At 38.1% G+C, this 12,666-nt stretch overlaps 1 protein-coding gene across 15 annotated transcripts in view; it reads left to right on the top strand.

Moving 5' to 3' along the window:
* CCDC91 (coiled-coil domain containing 91) overlaps positions 1-12,666 on the top strand; it is a 395,073-nt gene that overhangs the window by 357,304 nt on the left and 25,103 nt on the right. For 2 of the 15 annotated variants that reach the window (XM_061417529.1, XM_061417522.1), the window contains exon 12: positions 636-1,212. The exons of 5 other annotated variants lie outside the window; for them this stretch is intronic. In XM_061417529.1, the coding sequence (XP_061273513.1) occupies positions 636-830 (195 nt within the window). In that variant the 3' untranslated portion in view covers positions 831-1,212. Of the gene's footprint in view, positions 1-635; positions 1,223-4,148; positions 4,320-5,474; positions 5,622-7,144; positions 7,207-12,666 lie in introns of those variants that run through there. 8 more of the 15 variants (XM_061417524.1, XM_061417525.1, XM_061417528.1 and 5 more) reach the window with 7 other exon arrangements.

The raw sequence follows: 12,666 nt of genomic DNA, 5'->3' as shown, positions 1-12,666 counted from the left end.
GGAGTAGGGATGGAGGTGTGTGTCATCTTACAAGATGGAGGGTTATTTATTGTCTTCAAGCAATAAGAGAGTGGAAAAAACCCCGATGCTGGGAGGGATTGGGGGCAGGAGGAGAAGGGGAGGACAGAGGATGCAATGGCTGGATGCCATCACCGACTCGATGGACGTGAGTTTGAGTGAACTCCAGGAGTTAGTGATGGACAGGGAGGCCTGGCGTGCTGCGATTCATTGGGTCAAAAAGAGTCGGACACGACTGAGCGACTGAACTGAACTGAGTCTCTAGGTAGAAGTATAATACATGTCACAGTTTAATGGAGCTTAGTTCTGGATGATGACATGAGTGACTTAATGTGTTCTTTTGTATCATTTTATCTTATTAAGTTCTTTTTGAAAATAAAACTTTATGATCACCATTTACTTAAACATACATGACATTTAAAGAGCTAATTATAGGCTCTGTTGCTGTTTCTGTTTAGTCACTAAGTTGTGTCGAATCTGCAACCCCATGGACTATAACCTGTCAGACTTTTCTGTCCGTGGGAGTTTCTCAGCAAGAATACTGGAGTGGGTTGCCATTTCTTCCTTCAGGGATTCTTCCCGACCCAGAGATTGAGCTCACGTCTCCTGCTTGTCAGGTGGATTCTTCACCACTGAGTAACCTGGGAAGCCCATTTAAAGGCTGTCAGTTCAGTTCAGTTCAGTTCAGCCGCTCAGTCGTGTCTGACTTTGCGACCCCATGGACTGCAGCATGCCAGACTTCTCTGTCCATCACCAACTCCCAGAGCTTGCTCAAAGTCATGTCCATCGAGTCAGTGATGCCATCCATATAAATGTAAGTAACTTACTTATACAAAAGAATAAGTAGCTACGTATTATCCAAGTGAAAATATTTGGATTGCTTTTCAAAAGTGATAATTATGGGAACAAGAAAGAAAAAAAAGGAAGGCTTCAAAGCACCTGGTTACAGAATTTCTGTTATCTTTTTATCGTTCAGTCACTAAGTTATTGCACACTCTTTGCAACTGCCACAGACCAGGCTTCCCTGTCCTTCACTGTCTCCCAGAGTTTGCTCAAACTCATGTCTGTTGAGTCAGTGATGCCATCTAGCCATCTCATCCTCTGTCATCCCCTTCTCCTCCTGCCCTCCATCTTTCCCAGCATCAGGGTCTTTTCCAGTGAGTTACCTCTTTGCATTAGGTGGCCAAAGTATTTCTTATAAGTAGACATTAATATAGTATTCTCTTGTTTCAGACTACTTCTAGTCTAAAATGTTTTGTGAAAATGTATTATTTTCACTTAGTTGTAAAATCTTTATGTCTTGATAAAAGAAGTCTTCTATTTCTGGACCAGTATAGTTTTGCAAACTCTTGCAGTGCATCAGTCCTCATTCTTGCAGTCTTATTCCTTGATAATACAGGTGTACCAGCAGGGGGCATACCAGAGAAGAAGGGAGTATAGCCACCATGGGTTGAATCTTGAAATCTAAGAGGATGAAGTTGGTGTTTAGATAGGAAACAGAAATAAATGGTTTCTGTGAAAGCTTGTCATGCTTCTTAACAAATTTTCTAATTCCATTCACAAAGTTAGACTTTGATAACTAGTTGGATAATGACTTGTTTCATAAGTTTATTGAACCTGTATTATGTGCATAATTCTTTGGATAATGTAAAGAAAGATGAAATAATTATTTTTCACCCCAGAGGAACACAACATGCAGACGGCCCGTCTTGTGAAGTCTACCTTAGAACATGGGCTGGGAAGAAAACCTCAATATGTCTAAAAGGGAAGGGATTCTCGATTTCTGCCACATGTCCTCTACCAGGTTTTCTCCTTCCGAGGCCTTTCTTATCTTAGTAAATGACACAGTCACTCAAACCAAAATCCTGGACATCATCCCCTTTCCCCAATTCACATAGATTTCCAAGACTTCAAAATAATGCTGATTTCATCAACTTTTCACCTCCTCTCCATCTCATCCTCTCTAACCCAAGCTGATAGCATCTTTCAGCAGGTCAGATATGCTGCAGAGCATCTCCTCCATCTCCACAACTGTGTTGTAAGACCAAGCCTGCTTCTGTTCCTCTGCCCCCTTCCTCTCTGCACTGTATTGTCCATCCAGCATCCCACGATCTCTCTTCTCAAAGCGTAAATCTGATCATCACATTGTAACACTTGAAATCTTCCCAAGTTCTCCTAAATGTTACCTCTTCAGAAAGGCCATCCCTTAGCCATTTAGCTAAAATCACTCCATACATTCTTCTCCACACCTGCCATGCCTTATCCCCTGCACCCCCACCCAGGACTTATTTTTTTCTCTTAGCACTTAAGAGTAACTGAAATGATCCTACTGTTTTAAATGGTCCTATTTCCCCTAAAGAATAATGATGCGCTTTAAAAGAAAAAAAGCCAAATGTTCCAGTAGATACCCTATTTTGTAGGCATTCAGTAAATATTTGCTGAATAAATGAGTGATGGTCACAGCAGGGACTGAGCCAGGGGTGGTTCCTCTTACTGAAGTAGTTGTTCTATTTAATAAGGTCCAAGAAAAACCCATACTTATTTTGCTAGCTTTGTTTTATGAAGGGCACCTTCAATGTGTCTGCATCTCATATGTCAATTTTATGTTGGGAAAAAAAAAGGGGGTGCTGTGGTCCCTTGCTGTCACTTTACGCTGCTATCAGTCTTCTGTCTCCACCTAGCCATGAGCATTTCTTGTTATTGGCAGATGAACATGCTTTTAGGCCATGAGAAAATAATAAAAGGGTCTTAGTTCTAGGGCATTCTAAGATTTTTCATAATGTTTTCAGTGCAGCTACCTTCATTCTTTCATTTTATGGAAATAGCTCTGATTGTCATTAAAAATACACGTGTTTGTGACTAGATGGATTTCAGTACTTAACATCTTGTGTCAATCTTGTTTTTTAAATCCCACTGCCAACCGCTGTGTCCCGGTTGGACCACCCATATTTGAGTTTCTGTGATGCATTCTTTTATGAATAGGGCCTTTTTTCCCTATTGGATTTTCCTACTGCTACTGCTACTGCTAAGTCGCTTCAGTCGTGTCTGACTCTGTGCGACCCCATAGACAGCAGCCCACCAGGCTCCCCTGTCCCTGGGATTCTCCAAGCAAGAATACTGGAGTGGGTTGCCACTTCCTTCTCCAATGCATGAAGGTGAAAAGTGAAAGTGAAGTCGCTCAGTCCTGTCTGACTCTGAGCGACCCCATGGACTGCAGCCTACCGGGCTCCTCCGTCCATGGGATTTTCCAGGCAAGAGTACTGGAGTGGGGTGCCATTGCCTTCTCCGATTGGATTTTCCTACCTATCGACAAATGACTGTTTTCTACTTGCAAGGGAAAAGATACTACACTGAGCGAATTTATTACTCCCAGATCAATTTGAATTTCTTCTCAAGATTTTTTTTCTTTTCCTAATGTGATTTCCTTACATCTGTAGAAATAATATTCTCTAAAGCTCTAGAATCTGATTTCAAAGAGGAAGTATAATCCAGAATAGCAGCAAAAGGAATGTGGATATAGAGAACTCAGAATTAATCCCAGTTCCCTCCCCATTTCCTGCTTTCCCTTTTTCAATGCCCTTGGCTCTGTCAAGCCAGATGTATTTACTGAGGCCAGCTAGCTGTCTAGCACTCGAAAAGATACTGTGGGATAAAGCAGGGGTTTGCCAAACATGATCAGCTTGCTGCCTATTTTTAAATAAAGTTTTATTGGAACATAGCTACATCCATTTGTTTGCATATTATCTATGGCTATTTGTGTGATACAAGAGCAGATTTGAATAATTACGACTGAGACATATGGCCTGAAAAGCCTGAAATATTTACTGTCTAGACTTCTGTAAAAAATATTTGCCAGCCCCTGGTATATAAAGAGGGAATTCCCTGGTGGTCCAGTTACCCCCATTCTCATAAGAGTTTATGAACTGATTGAATTGGTTGTTATCACATGGAGTAATTGACAAACAATAAATGACAAATTGAGTGATACTAAGGAGAATAGGTACCACAGAATGGTTATTGGTTGGCAGATAAATCTCATCTATAGTGAAGTGATTATTTAAGCATGCTGAAGTACGGAAAGCTTCCTTGTAATTACTTTCCTCTGTTACTCTGTGCTTTTCTTTGTTGAGTCCCAGATATGCTATAACATTCAAAGATATTCACAGCATCATTGTCAAAACTTCTCCCAGAAGTATGTCCTCCATCATTCCCCCAAAGAGGTGAGTTGGAGAAATAGGAATCTTAAAGCTGCAGCATTGTTTAGAACCTTGCTCGGCATATCATAGACCTCAGCTATGCTTGAAAAAGTGAAAGAACCTGCAAACGATAAAGGAAGGTAAATTCTGTGCAAGTAATAGCTAATCTTATTGACTATTCAGAATGTGCCACCTTAGAATGGTGTTTCTCAGCAAGAAAGCTCCTACTTTTTTAATAATTAAATGGTAGTGGGCATGTAACCCACTTAGCTCAGAGCCTGACACCTGGCACATTACAAGTGCTTAGTTAGTCTTTACTGTCAATATTTAGAGTAAATTGAATATTTTATTTCAGACAGTATTATGATAATTATGCTGATGAAAGTAAGAAAAGCATATGTTAGCCATTGATTGCATCACCCTCTCAGTTAAGAAAATATTTGTACTTAGCAAGTGCATAACAAAGTGATTCACAGTAGGAAGACTGTCTTTTGATTTGGTTGTGCTGGTTATCAATAATAGCCCATTAATATTTTTTAAATATCAAGAGAAATTAACTAGAGTAGATGAAGCTGTATCTACTCAGCTGCTTCTCTTTATAAAACCTTTTATTTTAGTTTAATGTAAATTCTAAGGCTACCACTCAGTGAATTTTCACAAAGGAAGCACACTTGTGTAACCAGAACGTTAGTCAAGCAGAAAACTGCCAGCATCTCAGACACCCGGGCACTGCTACTCCCCCAAAGGGAAATTTCTTCCTTAGGAACTTACATTGTAAAGACAAACAGAGGAGATGTTAGTTAGCACATTCTTTTAATAAGTCCACAGACTCATCTAGGCCATTTGAGAATAATCTGACATTTTAAGAAGAGAATAGTCTTCAGACACTGAAGTATTTCATGCTAAACATGTCAAAGTCCTTTTTACACCATCAGCAATGTGCTTTGGCACGTTTCATATGAAAGCCTTCAGGGGCAGACAATTATTTTCCCTTCTTAAAATAGAGAAGGAGGAAGGGTTTAATTATATAAAAAAGTTCATGATTAAAAAAATAATAGCAATAATCAGTCTCTTGTGGCTTCACTAGAATAGCTATTAGTCAGTCATGCAAACTTCACCAGACATGGAGATATGGAAAGTGAATTGGAAAGAGTCTGTGTTCTGCTCTTATCTCATGCATTCAGGTAATTTTAACTTTTTGTATTTTTCACTAATGTCTGAATAGAATTCATATATCCCCCTCCTCTTTCTCTGTTTCAGAGGCCATGCTGATCAACACTGACAATTAATTAGGTGCTCTGAATAATATATGAATATCCTATCCAAGAAAATGCTTTGAAAGATATCCAGTTTCCTATTTCTTAGAGTTATTTCCCCATCCTAATTTTTCTGTGTTTTGCTTCATGTTATATGTTTTTAAATTACTTAGAACAAACAAATATAAACAGAAGGTCATTACAATTCTTGTTCCCAAATGTTTAGTTTGGCATCTGATGCAAGGCCTCAATTGCAGGCTGGAGCGCCAGAAGCTTGAGCTGAAGACACGAATGTGGTGCACAGACATGATTCGACTTCGGCAGAGTGTTTATATTTTCCCAAGGGCCTCATTAACAAGAGTTAAGCCCTAAGCCCTGTTACTACCAACATATCTTAACAGGTTAACTTTTCTGATTTGTGAAGTAGAGTATCATCTTACATGTATACATCTTTAAGCAAGCTTTTCCCTTTCAACTGCCCTGTAAGCTACTACAGAAAGTTTGACACTCAGTCCCTACCACCTTTGAAAATGTGTTTTGTTAAATATCCCTTGGCACATAGTCACCCAAGTAGAGTTCTATTTTTCAGTAGTTTCAAAGTTAGAATCAACCTAAATGTCCATCCACAGGGGACTGATTAAATGAATTATATTATAATAGAATATCATGTGTCTGCTAAAGCAAATCTAGATTTGTTGATATGGTTGTAAAACCTCCTAGATTATATGATTCTGTATATATGAACATATTTTGCTGTATGCCTCTGTGTGAGTATTGTACTAGAAAATATATTTTAATAAACAAAAAGGAAAAAGTGATCGATGATCTTCTCTGGGAGTTGTGTTAGGAGAGATTTTGCTACCTGCTATATCCTGCTTTGTTTAAATATATGATATATTGATTATATCTTAGTTTTAAAAAGAGAAAACAAGTTTAAGTAGACTGTTGTCTGTTTTTTATATGTCCATTATTTCAACCCTTGTTCTTTACATTTTAAAAGTATATTCAGAATCCTCTTTAGCTAAAACAGGTTTGACTTGAGTGTCCAGCAGGAGAAGGCTGGAGTTTTGGCTTCCCATTTGATCCACATCATGTTTAGAGAAAGATGCTGACCAATGAAGTTGGTTTAGCTCAGTTTCCTGCCCATTATCTGGGTGTGTTTTGGGGTTTTTATAGGATTAGAAACAATTTACATTGAGGCTTCAGGAGCATTTTCATGCTGCTCAACTCACAGAGCAATGTAAACCCACAGGACTAAGAATGGGCTTTCTGTGAAGTTAATAGGGTAAGATGAGTACAAGCACCTGGTTCCCTTCTTGTTTTCTATTTGCTAAGGAAGGCAAGTAGATAGTGGGGACAGAAACATATGTCTAGGCAAGGGCATAGTTTTCAAGGAGATATGGTATGATATGTTTTTGAGGATGTTGTTAAAATTTTTTAAGAAGAAAGGCAAGTTCAGTTGCAAGTGATTTGTGGAAATAAACCAATGAGGAAAATAATTTGTCTCTTGAATATATTATCCCATCACTATTTGCCTAATCCTCCATATTTATTTCTTGACCTTGATTTTTCCTGTGTTTTAAGTCCGATAAAGATTAAAGTTATTCTTCCTGAACACAATTCAGAGACCTGTTACCTCTTGTAATTTAGGTAAATGTTTACTTCCTTCAACAGTCACCTGAACTGGAGGTAGAAGTAACACCCTCAAGAAATTGAGCATGATAAATAGCATCCAGGTAGGACCTGTGTTGGGTTATATTCTTCAAAAAAGCCCACAGTAGTGTTTCCAGGCCGGCATTCTCCTGTCACTCCCCTCAGTCTGGGGCTGAACTTTGCGAATGCCTCAGCAAATAGAATGTGGTCGATATGCATCTGTGCATGCTAAATCGCTTCCGTAGTGTCTGACTCCTTGTGATCCTATGGACTGTGTAGCTTGCCATGCTCCTCTGTCCATGGGATTTCCCAGTCAAGAATACTGGAGTGGGTTGCCATGCCTGCCCCCAGGGGATCTTCCTGACCCAGGGATCAAACCCGCATCTCTTATATCTCCTGCATTTGGTAGGTGGATTCTTTACCACCGGTGCCACCTGGGAAGCCCGTGACGATATGACACTATGTAATTTCAAGGCTAGATAAGGCAATAAGGCTACCACCTATATCTTTTTCTTTCTTGAAACACTAACTTGTGATATCTGGCCACCTAGCAGTGACAAAATTGAAAGTAGCCTATGTGGGGGGACCAGCATCAACCATCAGATATGAGAGTGATTGAGTCCTCAGATGTGCTAGCTCCTGGCCTTCAAGTTTTCCAGCTGAGGTCCCAAACATGAAGATAAAATAAGCTGTCCAGCTGCACCATATTCCAGTTCCTAACTCACAGAATTTATAAGCATGATCAATGGTTGTTTTATACCACTAAGTTTTATGATAATTTGTTTTATAGTGATGATATTAATAACTGGTGCTGGGCCACTTCTCCACGCAGAAATGGATAAGGCAGTATCTGTAGACAAGGACAGAATTCTTTTTGAGTGATACTTTGTATCTCTACTGTGTGGCCTGGATTCAAATAGTAATTTTTATTTTTTATTTTATTTTTTTTTTAAATAGTAATTTTTAAAAGGTGTATGTAGCCAATATTACATTTGACCCTCACACAGATAGTGACAAGAGGATTGGATTTTGAAGTCAGCTGAAGCAAGCAGAGCTTGTGTATCCAGAGACCACTGAAAGGAGTTTCCTTTAGGTCCAGCTAAGCACTCCTTGAGATTCCAGGATGTTTGAGGACTCACAGTGTTATATCGACTCATGGAGCATTTCAGAATGCTACTTTTTCAGAGAGACTTCAACATCATTAGTTCTTCTAGTTTTAAAAGCCTAAAATTGTCAATGTCAAAGAAATTAGGTTGGAACCCTCCCTGTAGTAATAGATCTAACAAAGTTTAGAAAATGAGAGTTTCCAATAACAATTTTCAGTGACAGAAATGAAGAAACTTGACAATTTGCTCATTTTATTGATTTGTTATAAATTTCAAAATATATATGATTTTCAAATAGTTTTATAAATTACTGTTACTAATTCTTTTATTCTCCCATTCATCCTGAGTATATCTACACACAGAGGAGCATGGCGGGCTGCAGTCCATGGGGTCACAAAGAGTCAGATGCAACTGAGCACACACACACACACACACACAGCATACAAATAAAAACCATTATCCATTATTTAGAATGCAAACCTTTATCACATGTGATATTGTACTTTATTAATTAGATTATGTAATTTTAAAGAATAGCCATCACAGTGTGGTGGTTTAGTCACTAAATTGTGTCTGACTCTTGTGACCCCATCGATTCTAGGTTCCTCTGCCCATGGGATTCTCCAGGCAAGAATACTGGAGTGGGTTGCCATTTCCTTCTCCAGGGAATCTTCCCAACCCAGGAATCGAACATGGGTCTCCTGCCTTGCAGGCAGATTCTTTACCGACTAAGCTATGAGGGAAGCCCTATCACTAGTGTACTATTTTTTAAAATGATTTGCAAGCTTTTAAAATCATTTTAAATAATTTATACATCTATTTGAAGGTAAAAATATTAAAATCTTGAAAATTTTGAAAATGTATGACAGTATTTTTTTCTAAAGTGTAACTGCTAAAATAGTTATTTTTTTCTCTTTTTGTTCTTTATTCAATAAATTCATCAAACATTTAGTCAACACCCCATATGCCAGGTACTATTTTAAACATTGTAGATATAAAAGTAAATATATCAGAATCCCTATTTTCCTTAGGATTTTCTAGGGAGCTTACATTTTAATAGGCTGTGAGACTGACAATAAGTACATGTATATTTTGGTGGAATCAAGCTGGAATCAAGATTGCTGGGAGAAATATCAATAACCCCAGATACACAGATGATACCAGCCTTATGGCAGAAAGCAAAGAAGAACTAAAGAGCCTCTTAATGAAAGTGAAAGAGCAGAGTGGGCTTAAAACTCAACATTCAAAAAACTAAGATCATGGCATCTGGTCCCAATCACTTCATGACAAATAGATGGGGAAGTAATGGAAACAGTGAGAGACTATTTTTGAGGGCTCCAAAATCACTGCAGGTGGTGACCGCAGCCATGAAATTAAAAGACACTTGCTCCTTGGAAGAAAAACTATGACCAACCTAGACAGCATATTAAAAAGCAGAGACATTATTTTGCTGACAAAGGTCCATCTAGTCAAAGCTATGATTTTTCCAGCAGTCATGTGAGAGTGAGGATGTGAGAGTTGGACTATAAAGAAAGCTGAGCGCCGAAGAATTGATGCTTTTGAACTGTGGTGTTGGAGACAACTGTTGAGAGTCCCTTGGACACCAAGTAGATCAAACCAGTCAATACTAAAGGAAATCAGTCCTGAATATTCACTGGAAGGACTGATGCTGAAGCTGAAGCTACAATACTTTGGCCACTTGATGCAAAGAACTGACTCATTTGAAAAGACCCTGATGCTGGGAAAGATTGAAGACAGGAAGGAGAAGGGGATGACAGAGGATTAGATGGTTGGATGGCATCACTGACTTGATGGATATGAGTTTGAGCAGGCTCCGGCAGTTGATGATGGACAGGAAAGTCTGGCATGCTGCAGTCCACAGGGTCGCAAAGAGCTGGGCAGGACTTGAGCGGCTGAACTGATAATGTTTGGGGATAATAAATGTCATGAAGAAGGATCAGGAGTTACTGATGCAGATGAAGAGTAGGGATGCTCTTTTAAAGTGAGTGAACAAAAAAAGAAAGTGAGTGAGAGCAGGCCTCAGTGATGAACTGAGTTGGCATTGAAGAATAGACATGAATATAGACAGTGATCAAGTCATGCAACTGTCTAGGAGAAGAACATTCCAGATAAAACACCAAGAGCAGTGGGCTGATATAGAAGACTGCTTGGTTGTATTTGAGAAAATGTAAGAAAGACAGGATGCTTGAAGCAAAATGTGCAACAGGAAGATGGTTAGGAAGTGAAGTTTGAAGTGTTTGCCCAAAAGAAAACTGAAAAAGGGGATTTACATTGAGATGTGACTGATCTCTATCAAATGCTATCATGGACTTATAATTGAGCAGTCCTTAATTAGTGTTATCTCTGATGACTTAACAATGAAAGGACTTCAGAAATTATAATTTAAACTCTGAAAAGGCTCAATGAATTTTAATTTTTAAATGCATATTTTCAGAGAAGTAAAATGGAGTGATCACTGTTGAGCATAACATATATTGCTAGGATGAAAATGGTAGGGAACACTGAGTGAATATAAAAGTTTAAAGAAAGAGGAAGAACAATGTAAAATTTCCAGATTTTAGAGAAGAGTATGCTTATATACTTTTTAAATGAGCTTTTAATTATAGTAAAGTTCTGCTTTAAAATATTTTCATTGAGTCTCTTTTTCACATTTTAAGAGTTGTGAAATTGCACCTGGCTTATTCATACTCAAAATCAGGCACCTGCAATCTCTTAATTAGGAGCAAGTTTCCAAAACAAATAATCCTTATTTTTACATTAAATTTGTTCACTTCATTTTCTGTCAATAGTTTGCTTGCCTATAAAATATAAACTGAGTTTTAAATATTTTCTTCAAGATTAATTTTTGTGGTTTTATCCTTTAATCAAGTAATTTATGTCAATTTTCTAGTAAGTTACACTTTAAGTGGTTGTTATTGATAACTATCATTTTGGTATTTTGATTATCTGATAAACATACTTCTCAATTCTATTAAAGCTTCCATTTTTGCATTACCAAAGACTATTTTGAGATGGATGTAACTAAAAATTATGTGGTTCGCTTTGTAATGACTCAAGAATACAGAAAATTTAGCCACTGAAGTGATCCTTAATATTTATTTATTCATTCATTCATAGTGCTCCCTCTCCCCAGCACCCCCCCCCCCCACCGTTTACCTTTTTTGGATTAAATAGCCAAATAATGAGAACCAGATTTTGAAATGTTGCTTTGCTGTGATTTTTTTTTTTCAAACTTTATTTGAAATGTGTTTCATTAACCCTTCCAACAGCTTCACTATTTGATTTGGACAACAGAAGTACTTTGTAGTCTTTAGCATGTGTAGATACCTTGTAATAATTTTTTAATTAAATGTTTTCTTCATTTTTCCTGTACTTTCATGTATGTTAGCAACAATGCATCCCTGGTGGCTCAGATGGTAAAGAATCTGCCTGCAGTGCAGGAGACCTGGTTTGATCCTTGGGTTGGGAAGATTCCCTTAGAGAAGGAAATGGCAACCCACTCCAGTATCCTTGCCTGGAAAAATCCATGGATGGAGGAGCCTGGCAAGCTACAGTCCATGGGGTCTCAAAGAGTTGGACACGACTGAGCGACTTCACTTTCATGTATTCTAGAATCTGAATAGTCCTTTACACTATTATTTATTCTCCCTATACCATTTACTAAAGTTGATTTAAAAAGATATGCTATGCTATGCTATGCTAAGTCACTTCAGTCATGTCCGATTCTGTGTGACCCCATAGACGGCAGCCACCAGGCTCCCCCATCCCTGGGATTCTCCAGGCAAGAACCACTCCCCATAAATACTGTTTTCATTAAATATTCATCTTCTGTCACAAAGTATTGGACATTAATTCAGCACGACAGTATGAGTTTAGACTCTGGAGCCAAGAACTTGTATGTTCTGAATATAGTTTACTGCCAGTCCTCAGATACAGAACTCTTTGATGTTCTAATTTCCTCATCTGTAAAATAGGAGTGATGATCAGAATTGTCAGTACTTAGTTTCCATTCTACTTTTGAGACTTCTTTTGAAACTACTAAATTTACCTGATGAAATCAATATTTTGTACAACTTTGTACAATTCTTTTGCATAACAACAGTTTTAGTACAAGGAACCTTGTGGAGTGATCATCAAATAGTGGGATGAAGTCCCTCAAGGAAATGAAATGCCAGTCAGCTTTCTTTGCTTTCCAGGATTTCATCCCTCTTTTTGATGGGCCCAGATTCAATGCAATCAGTTGTGACTTTGTTTCCTATCTACAGGATACACGTAAAATCTATTTGTAACACTCCCCCAAAGAACTCAATTCTTCTGTTGACTTTAACTGAGCAAGACTCCAAACATGTCTTTTCTTAACTGTGGTTCAATATTCCTTAAAATATGAATACTAGTTTGGTAATTTTGGAAGTAATT

Source organism: Bos javanicus, chromosome 5 (genome assembly GCF_032452875.1).
Source record: "Bos javanicus breed banteng chromosome 5, ARS-OSU_banteng_1.0, whole genome shotgun sequence".
NCBI classification, from domain to species: domain Eukaryota; kingdom Metazoa; phylum Chordata; class Mammalia; order Artiodactyla; family Bovidae; genus Bos; species Bos javanicus.
The sequence above is the reverse complement of the archived record's forward strand: the minus strand, read 5'-3'. Positions and strand labels throughout refer to the sequence as shown.